General features: G+C 34.3%; 1 protein-coding gene across 2 annotated transcripts; it reads right to left on the bottom strand.

Moving 5' to 3' along the window:
- Positions 1-977: 977 nt before the first annotated feature.
- LOC129290138 (uncharacterized) lies at positions 978-9,450 on the bottom strand. 2 transcript variants are annotated; one of them, XM_054926844.1, is made up of 14 exons: positions 9,198-9,450; positions 8,112-8,170; positions 7,799-7,916; positions 7,202-7,275; positions 6,872-6,940; positions 5,817-6,377; positions 4,730-5,265; positions 4,441-4,505; positions 3,743-3,822; positions 3,194-3,298; positions 2,718-2,857; positions 2,485-2,613; positions 1,718-1,870; positions 978-1,479 (listed from the first exon to the last, which is right to left on the bottom strand). In XM_054926844.1, exons 1-14 carry the CDS (start codon positions 9,376-9,378, stop codon positions 1,338-1,340), a joined length of 2,412 nt encoding a protein of 803 aa, XP_054782819.1. In that variant the 5' UTR covers positions 9,379-9,450; the 3' UTR covers positions 978-1,337. The 2 variants fall into 2 exon arrangements, with proteins under 2 accessions (XP_054782819.1, XP_054782820.1); XM_054926845.1 differs by lacking the exon at positions 9,198-9,450 and adding an exon at positions 8,271-9,100.
- Between the last annotated feature and the right edge of the window lie 321 nt (positions 9,451-9,771).

The following is a 9,771-nucleotide window of genomic DNA, read 5'->3' on the forward strand; positions in this document are numbered from 1 at the left end:
TCAAATTTCAATAATAGTATGACTTATTATAGATTTTATCGTGGCACTTTTTCAATGCAGGATGGTACATATATGTAATATTACTCTAAAAAAATGGGGCCGTTGATGAGGACTGATTTAGTGTGCCGAAGTAGATGTCTTAAGCAAAACATTTGGCCTTAAATTTTAATCAAAAGCAACTATATGATCTCATGGATAATTCTAAAAGAAAAAAGGTATCGTTAATTGTAAAGATTATTTATACATGTACACGATTATTGATTGTAAAGATTGATTAAATGAGTAAAAATATAACTCATACCCCAGCAAATTAAAAGCAGGTAGCTAGGGGTTCAAATTCCAAAATGCTAAGGGGCTTTGTTGGTAGATAATATATAAATATCTTTGCAAATTAAACATGCTTGTCTTGGTGGGGGGTTTTTTTTTAAGTAAAACTTATCTTAATTAAACTCATAAATGGCCAAAAAAATAGTATGATTATTAAAAGGATACAGAAGTTGTTATTACATGCAATCGAACTGAGACAGCTGATATTGAAAATGGTTGATGCAAATTAGAAATGTTTAATCATTAAAACTTGAATGATAGATACAATTCAAACCTTTACATTGCAAGTTTCTTTCAGTCAAGCGCCAATTTTAAAATCAAAAGACTTTTGATAACACTAACAAGGAAAAAAAAATAAAGAAATAGAACTCTAACAATACTTGAATATTTTTGCAGAGGTTTTTTTTGTCATAACGGGAACAATTTATGTCTTATTATGAAATTCTCATTTATAAGTCTTTTATTTAGGCCAACATTTATCACATTCTGTTCAATACATCGAACACGTGTCTAATTTAATTTATTTAAAAGGCGCAAATCTAAAATGGGTTAAAGAGGTGCTTCCGAATAGTTTGAAATTAATTTAAACTAACTGGAAGTTCTTCAAGCTAGTCAGCTTAGGGATAGTCCGGGAAAAAATTAAAATAAAATAATTAAAAAGCCAATTTAAGAATTATAAAGAACTTTCTAAAACAAAGTAATGATCAAATGAGTTATCTCAAAAGCAATAATGATTACATGACAAAAACTCTGACCCATAACCTCTTCCCCAACAACTAAACTAAACCCTTCTCAATCATTCTCCTACCTTTGATCATAGAGCCAGTATAGACAAAAATTATTAAATATTAGGAAAGAAAGAAAAAAGAAAGAATGATAGCAGCAAATCTTAAGCACAAAAGAATGTACAAACATATACTGCTTCCTTTGATGTCTTCTCAGGAATTAAATCCTCTAAAGTCTAAACCATCCATTTTACTTACACAGCCTATGTATTCCATAGAAAACTTTTATCCACTACCTCTTGAAAGTGAATCTTGACGAGTCAGAGCATAGTTTCCACTTGCAGGTGATTGATTCTCACTATCAACAATTTTTGCCTTTGAACAAAGGAACAAGAAAGAAGATGCGTATATTGTGATGTGCCACATGCTGTAAACAATGTACAAGACCAAAACATCAAAAGACCGGTAGAAGGGGGAAAAAAACAAGACATGGATTCAGTTCCTCTCAGATTCCTAGGAAATTGACAGCGGCAATTTGAAAATAATACATGAAGGCCTTAAGTCTCATACACAATATGTCTATCTCTCTTTGAAATCGACACGGTCAATTTCTAAAGAATTGAGAGAATTCAAATGAGATAAGTGCACACTGGGAAACAAGTTACCTATGCCAAAACCAATATGTTTGACTAGTTTCAAGCTTCCAGCTTATGCCAGCCATGGACAATGCCACAAAACCAGCCAATAAGAAACCCCATCGGAACCGTCTCAGAAGCGTCTTCATGAGATTATAGAGCCGTTGCTTTATAATTTCCAAGCTGCAGTAGAAATTCATACATTCCTAATGTTAGCAGTGACTAGACACTAAGTAACCTGTCTAGAAGATGCTCCTGAGTTACATCAGCACACAAGGTAACTCTGAAAAGACCTGAAAAGTTGTTTTCCTAAATGGCATTTGAAGCAGTCATGAAGAGATCATTATTTCAAATACCACTTTCCTTTTTCTCTCCTAGGAATATTAACTGTTACAACAGTGAGAGTGTGATGGTTAATCTGTAGTGAATCCCAGGTTTAATGGTGTAAAGATGCAATCAGCCGCATAATGCAATTTCAATCTATACCAACACCATATTATCAGATCAGGGTAAATATTTCTATTATCTGTGCCACCCTTTGTGGCTTTGTGTAACCTAATTTATAGTTACAAAAGTCAATCAATTTCATGTACAAGTCAAAGTTGACGTAATAAGAAGAAAAATAAAGACAAAGTTGACTGCAGAATGAAGGGGAATAATAAAGAAGAAACAATCAAAACATCAGAACAATACAAGAATGACTCTTCCGTCAACTTTGGTCTATGCATGCCATTATTAATTAAGTAGAGGAAACTAGTGTCCAGAAAAGGAAAAAATAATAAGGAGAGATAGCTCACCTGTTAATGGAATTTAATGAAAACCCAATTGAGAAGGAAAGTGACCTATACTTTGATGAGATTTCTATCAACCAACCAATAAGAAGACCAACGCCCCCAATGACTATTACAAGAACTATGTTAGAAGACCTGTGCAATTCAGCCAAAAAAAAAAAAAAATTACCTACCAGTACTCTTAACATCTTATACTGTAAATAACTACACGAATATCTGTAATAAATAGTCTAGTATACCTGGTTGCTTTTGTTGCAGCCATGAGAGCTGTAAGGATAGCAACTGCCGCATGAATTGCCCTCTTAAACACTTCATCAATGGTAGCAAGGTAAACAAAAGTGCTAACCACAGCCATGAAAGATAGCCAGAAGTCCATGAACTGAAAGATTGTTATGTAATATGTAAAACCATACTAATCCTTCAAAACAAAGTTATAAAGAGAGTGTACGTTCCCATATGCAAAAGCAATTATTGCACTGTCTTAATGTCTTAATTTTCCAGATATCAATATTCTATAAAGCAAGTCACTTTTTGGACCCCACAAGAAGTTATGTGTATGTGCTAACAACGATTGATAACAATAGTTATCACATCTGTTAAGAACACAACTCCCTTAAGGCAGTCGACCATCTTCTTAATTGCATTTCTATAAGATTTCCAGCTCAAAAATATTTATTTCCACATATTAAACAAACAACGGAAGCAGAGCTCTAACCTGCAAGACATTGTAGTTCAATGCACACCACGTGCCTACATCACAAGCGTGGTATAGTGCACTCGAAATTCCACTGGATGTGAATAAAATCCACTCTGCAAATGCCTGCATGAAGGGAATTATTGGTTCAATTGCGACGTATAAGTTATACAGGGATCATTTTTCAATCAGAGATTCAAGACTAATAATCATTAAGAGTTAAAATAAAATTACTTCTTTTATTATTTCAATTCAAATATTTTATGACACAAGATTCTAAGGTTGCCAATCTCCACCTCAGTTTGTTATTTTAAATAGCTAGATTCTAGAATCAGGAACTAGAATCAGGAACTCTTCTCAACATATTAGTTTATATGTTAGTTTTAATAGTTCCAACTTTCAAGATGACGCCGTAAGTTAATTCCTGTATGTGACCGAATACTTCAAGATGCAACCTAACCTAAAGTAGGAAGGTTAGAGACTGTGTTATAACCAAAAGATTCCACAATATTTCTGACGTCACCCTAGAAAAGTCATAACCCCGTCAAACAAGTGGAAGGCAACAAAAACCTTTTGCCGAAGTGCCCAGTATGCAGGAAATATGGCTGCAGCATTAGAGGCAATGAGGAAAATTGATTCCCGTACATGTCCTACACAAATTTTCAATTAGTTGATTAGGAAAGGAAATTATAAAATATAGTACCATCAAAAGAATGCTTTGCAGCGAATCTGATACACAAATTTGATAAATAGTGTATGCATTTGTCAACCTGAAGAACAAAGCATATTTGGTTTTCAATTTTTTATAATTATATATATATATATTTTTTTTGCCAAATTGTATAATTAGAAATTAATTCAATGGTCTATGTTTCTTATTGTAGACCCCTCTGTCTGAGATCACACCATTCAAAAACCGGTGGGCGAACTGATTAATTAAACAACCACAGAGACCACAGAAACAATTCGATTACTTTTTCCCAGAACACTCCTCACACAAAATTAGAAGCAAGTACAGATGTCCAGGCATATGCAGAAAAAGATGGTTATACCGCTTATATGAATTTGAAAACTAGATATTTTAGCCAGCCAGATGGATGCTTCCTCTTTGAAGGATATTAGTCTAAGTTGAATATATATCCAGGAAACCAGATAAATACAGCATGGCAGTGAAGAGAATGAACAACTTAGATAGTTACAAAAATAATCAGAGTAAAGATATCTGAAAGAACAAGACAAAATAATATATGTCTAAAGTTAACATTCACCTCGATGTGATACAAGTTCAATGCTACAGTCAAAGCCTCCATGGTTTCGGTCACAAGAGCAGAAGCTGAGGCCAAAAGGCAAACATTTAAACTAATGAAATTCTTTAAAATTTGGAGGAACAGATACAAGACAGGCCATCTGAAAACTGCACGTCATTCTTTTCCCTCATAATACCTCAATCACTATTCAATAGTTTGGTATTTAAAATTCTTGCCTGGAAAATAGAAATAAAGTATTGAACCATAATATAATTGATAATTAAGACTAGGAGAAGTGTTTAAAATAAACCTGTATGATGTTAGCCCACTTGCATCAAAAGAAAATTTGCAGTCCCCATGAGAGGAGCATCGCTTCGGGCATCTTTCAAGTGAAAGAGACATGACGGTCTGTCCCTTTGAAGAAACAGTACTGGTATTAAGATGTCTTAGACCAAAGCCCCACATTCCTTCTCTAGCATAAATAATATAAAAATCAATCTTGTCATCACTTGACTCATATAACACAAAAAACATAGATGGATCGCTCCTCCTTGTCTTGTTAGCATAATAATAATCCCAATTGTCAAGAGATGGCAATCCACCAAATCTGGCATATACTTCATAACTAATCTTCGAATCAGAGGATAGTCGAATGTGAATATTTCCTCCAGCAGCTCCATGAGGAATGTCCAAAAGAAAGTAAGTCCAGGTGTTATCAGGTTGTCCTACGTATGATGGATTGCTTAATAGTGGCTCGAGAGGAAAAATAGCAGAATATGAGGGCACTCGTTCACCAATTGGCAAATAATATGATTCAAAGGGGGTAGAACCTCTCCTTAGAACTGTCTGCAAACAACCATTCTCACCTTGTCAATAAAATACTCATGTGATTAAATTTCTTCAAGCATCAAGACAGAAGTTATTCTACCACAATGCGTTCTTAATATTAAATCTATGTCAATAAACCAGGAAAACATAGCTTAATAACCTTTAGCTTCTAATATATTGTAACCTCTAGGATGGTGTAAGTGGAAAATCCCTGTGAATAATTAAATTTCTATATAATATTCAAATGTTGAGAGCATGTCCATCCATCTTTAATTTCAATTTTGGGATAAATAATTCAAATATCAGGTTATCCTTCCAAAATTTTACATCTATATTTTCAAAACCAATAATCAAGATACAAGTATTGCAAATTATATTTTCATTCTACCCTTAAAATTTATAGCCTCAAGTAAAAATAAATGTGCAGAAGAAATATCCACTATACAATTCTTTTTCAAATAGGATACACTGACATATTAATATAGTGTGTTATCATAATAAAGAAAGCATCTGAGGTGACAGTGAAAATGAAAAATAGAGGCAGAGTTTCATTTTGCAAGCAATCCCACCTGAAGCATGAAGCTTTCCAAGGTACAATTTGGTCCAGCTTTTCCAGATGCGCATTCAAGCACTTGTGATTCCATGGAATAGCAAACCCTTACATCACCATTCTGTGACTCTCCGCTATTTTTTGTAAGATTAACTGGAATTATACTAATGTACCAACGACCAATAAGGGGTGAATGAATAACCAAAGGAGCTTTATTTAAATTATAGGAATAGTCATGCAACGTTACTGAAGGTATGGCACCATGCCGAGCAAAACACATTAGATTAACATCATTTGCACCGGAAGTGATATTTGCTGCCACAATGGTCATCTCTTCCACCACATTCATTATATCCAACGAATATAATTTTGGTACCCCTTCCCAAACACAAACAGTTCCAAAATTATTTCTGCATGTCACAATATTTTCCACCGTTGACTTGTTCACTATTGAAGTATTAGAGACTGAGCATGAAAGTGGATAGACAGTACTGTTGCAGAATTTGCCCCTCATCATTGAATTTGTGCATGCTTCAACACTTATATTGGCACTGAATGAGTATGCTGGGCCTCGGATAATCTGCACAGATATTGAAGCAGCTCTTATAATCAGCTTCTGGCTGACGCATCAAGACCCATTTTTGAAAGGGACAGTGTGAGGTTGATGCAAAAAGTTCAGGAAAACTTTTTATCCATTGATTGCAGATAAAATTGCTTGCTTAAAACTAAGTCATGGATTGAATTGGGTAGTTGTTATTGCAGAAGACTTTAATCATAACAATACTGATAAAAAAAATTATAATTTAGGAATTATTATAAAAAAATGAGAAAATATTTGATCCCAACTATATAATTTAATGTATAATTGAAGAAAGAAATACCACAATGAATTTTACCATTGACCCCAACATCCAAAAATAAGAACAAAAACAATAATTCAACTTGAAGTGAAAAGGCAGCAACTGCACCAACATCGACAGTCAACAACACAGGACTTAAAAGGTTATTAAACTGTTTGAAACAAGTCACCAGCAAACAAAAGTAATGTTCAGTGGTTTAGATAATAAACCATACCATCTTTGACTGCGTGCTTCTAGCTCCAATGCCATTGAAAAGACCAATGTACCAAATGCCTGGAGATATCTGAACTATGATATGTTAAATTCTCAGTCTATTTAAAAAGTACAATAAACAAATCACCTTTGAACAAAACCACAGATTCCCACCCCAGAACCCCCCCCCAAAAAAAAAAATAGTACCGTAAGCATTTTACTACTAACTATTGAAGCATATAAAGTCATATCATTACTGGCATCCAAGTAAGAGACATACTAAGCTTAAAAATATAATATCAGAATAAGAAAACGAAACTATAGCTGCAACTAAAAGGACCTCTAACAATACCTGCTCATTTGTCAATTTCACAGTGATATTTCTCTGCATGGGAAAGCACTGCTCCACATCAAGACCGTTCATTCCTATAAAAAAAGGAAAAAGACATGAAATAGAACAAAACATTCTTGGGTTGAGCATTCTTCCCTTGCATGATTGCCAAAACATCACAGTGAAGCTCACAAAATAATAGAAATTGAGGCTCAACATCCTTTAAGCAAGGTCTCAAATCCAAGTCTTGTGTATAGAAAAAACCATGTTAGGGGAGGATTTTCCCCTAATTGGGACTTGACCCGGCTAAAATCCAAAGTTGGTAATACTGTAAACTAGATTAGTTTGCTACAAGATTAAGCAAATTAGAAATTTTAATTAAATGCACACTAACAAACCAACAAAAGGAAAATTATCTCAATAATATGTCGATACTAATTGAACAAATGAAGGAATATCTTTGGGGGCACAAGTAGTTCATTGTGCTAGCAACTTAGAGAGCGCATGCCATACACTAAATCTAACAAAATGGAAGAAAACAAAATGATAGATATATCACTAACAAGCACTTCAAATAAACTACAAGCTGAAAGGTTAACTGGCTTAGGTTGTTCGTACCTGAAATGGCCAGATCTTTCAGAGAAGTGTTTAGCGCATCAGGGAGTGGAGGGCTTCCATCTCTAAAGCATATTATTGGCAGTATGCTTTTTGAAACCCTTTCAACTGTTGAGGCATCCTGAGCAAACGAGGGAGGCAAATATGTCATACAGTAACATGAAACAGGATAGAAAAAAGAGAACGATTTTATTAAACGAATCAAGAGAAATTAAAATCACATATAATCAAAACAATATTACTCAAACACATTCCATCATACACATGATAGTATTCTAAGGTGATTCAATCCATCAGGTACTGCAAATATACTTACAAGGTCAACATCTGAGTTCAGGGATATAGACACAGCAGAAAACCATGGCGGCAAATCAACTGGGACAAGGTGAGACAAGAAAAACAAGTAAGATCTTACATAGCCCCATAAATATGTAATTAAAAGTCCTTAAACTTTTTCTTCTAGTAGAAACCTTACATCTTGTAACCAGCCTTGTGAATGTGAATTGCCGAAGCAGAGAAAAAAGTTCAGAATCTTAAGTGATATCACCTCCTATATATCTTTCCAATTTAAAATCTTTAGTAAATGATGTCAAGCTTATTATCATCTAATTCTTGCTTGTGCAGGGATTCCATGGATAATAGCCAGATATAAATGTAACAAATTAGGTATCCAACTATTTAAATTTGATAACAAAGGCAAAAGGTAAATATTAATAAATATCTGGTAGGTATAGAAAGAGGCATGACATGGGGCAGGTAAGTAACTCACATCAGATGAAACTGCAAATAATGGGAATTCTTAATCGAGTTATATCTCAAAGGGTAGCAGCTAACAAATAAGAGAAAACGAACAAATCTAAAGTCAAATAAGATCACGCCACATGTTCATTGCAATATGGTTTCTTCCAGTGCACTGATTGTCTCACTGTAACTGACAAAATATTGACAACAAAACGATTTATACTTTTCTTTCTGAAATTTTTATGGGAGCAAAAAACTAGAGTTTCACACTTGGAGAATTAAAGTATGGAACTAACCCCACTCATCCACGTTAATTTGAAGTTAGATTAAACCAAAATATAGAAAACAAAATACTGAGATGAGCGAGACCATCAAATTGTTGCCGCAATGAATAATTATTTTCCACAACTCTTTAACACCAAGAACTGGAAGATTGGAATCACATAATCAGATTGTGCCGATTGAAGACAAAATGACATCAAAAGAGAACATTGAGTTAGTGGCGGTAAAAACCGAGTAGAACAAGAAAAAGGCAATCCTTATGTAAATCAAAATTCAATTACCATCCATTAGAATCCAATGGAATTATGCTTCATGAACAATAAAAACAAAGCATATCAGCCATGCAAACGAAAGGGTCACTATCAATTCGCATACCCACCTCTGATATATCGCAAATCAAAGGGCCTGAGCGTGGTATGAGGGTAGCTGAAGCTGGAAACAGTAAAGGTGTTGCCAGTTATCAGTTCATCAGCACAGAGAATGCCCAATGGAGAAGAAAATAGCGCCAAAAGAATGAGAATCAAATTGCAAAGATGGCATTGAGCCGAATTGACAGCCATGTTTCTTAATTTTTGTTTTTAGAGCAGCTCTCAGCTTCTCAGAGCATTGAGGTGCAGAGAGCGGAACGCGGAAGAGGGTATTAGTGGTTTAATTAGTAATTAACGAAAATCCGGCGTCAGTGAAGTTAAAAACCGAAAATATTTTGGTAAAATCACACAGAAGTCCCATAAAACAATTGTAATAACTAAGAAGTCCCACAAAATACAAAAATAATTATAAAATCCCATGGTCCTTAATTATAAATAAATTTTGATGTATATTTAGTGAAATGCCCTTATTTAAAAAAGTATCTACGCTGTCCCCATTCAATCATCTTCCTCTTCATCCTTCTTATTCTCCAAAATTTGACTCCAATCTTGCTATGTCAGTCTCTCTACCAAAGTGGCCATTGG

The sequence above is a fragment of the Prosopis cineraria genome, unplaced genomic scaffold (genome assembly GCF_029017545.1).
Source record: "Prosopis cineraria cultivar Desert tree isolate PC_DT_omini unplaced genomic scaffold, ASM2901754v1 PC13, whole genome shotgun sequence".
NCBI lineage: Eukaryota > Viridiplantae > Streptophyta > Magnoliopsida > Fabales > Fabaceae > Prosopis > Prosopis cineraria.

What these genes read in the sequence shown, in the direction of transcription:
- LOC129290138 (XM_054926844.1), bottom strand. Translation starts at nt 9,378, where the DNA reads ATGGCTGTCAATTCGGCTCAATGCCATCTTTGCAATTTGATTCTCATT. An exon ending in GAAGCACGCAGTCAAAGATG is followed by an intron (nt 6,378 to 6,871) that starts GTATGGTTTATT and finishes ATATCTGTGCAG; the next exon opens with ATTATCCGAGGCCCAGCATA. An exon ending in GCTGCAACAAAAGCAACCAG is followed by an intron (nt 2,614 to 2,717) that starts GTATACTAGACT and finishes TGAATTGCACAG; the next exon opens with GTCTTCTAACATAGTTCTTG.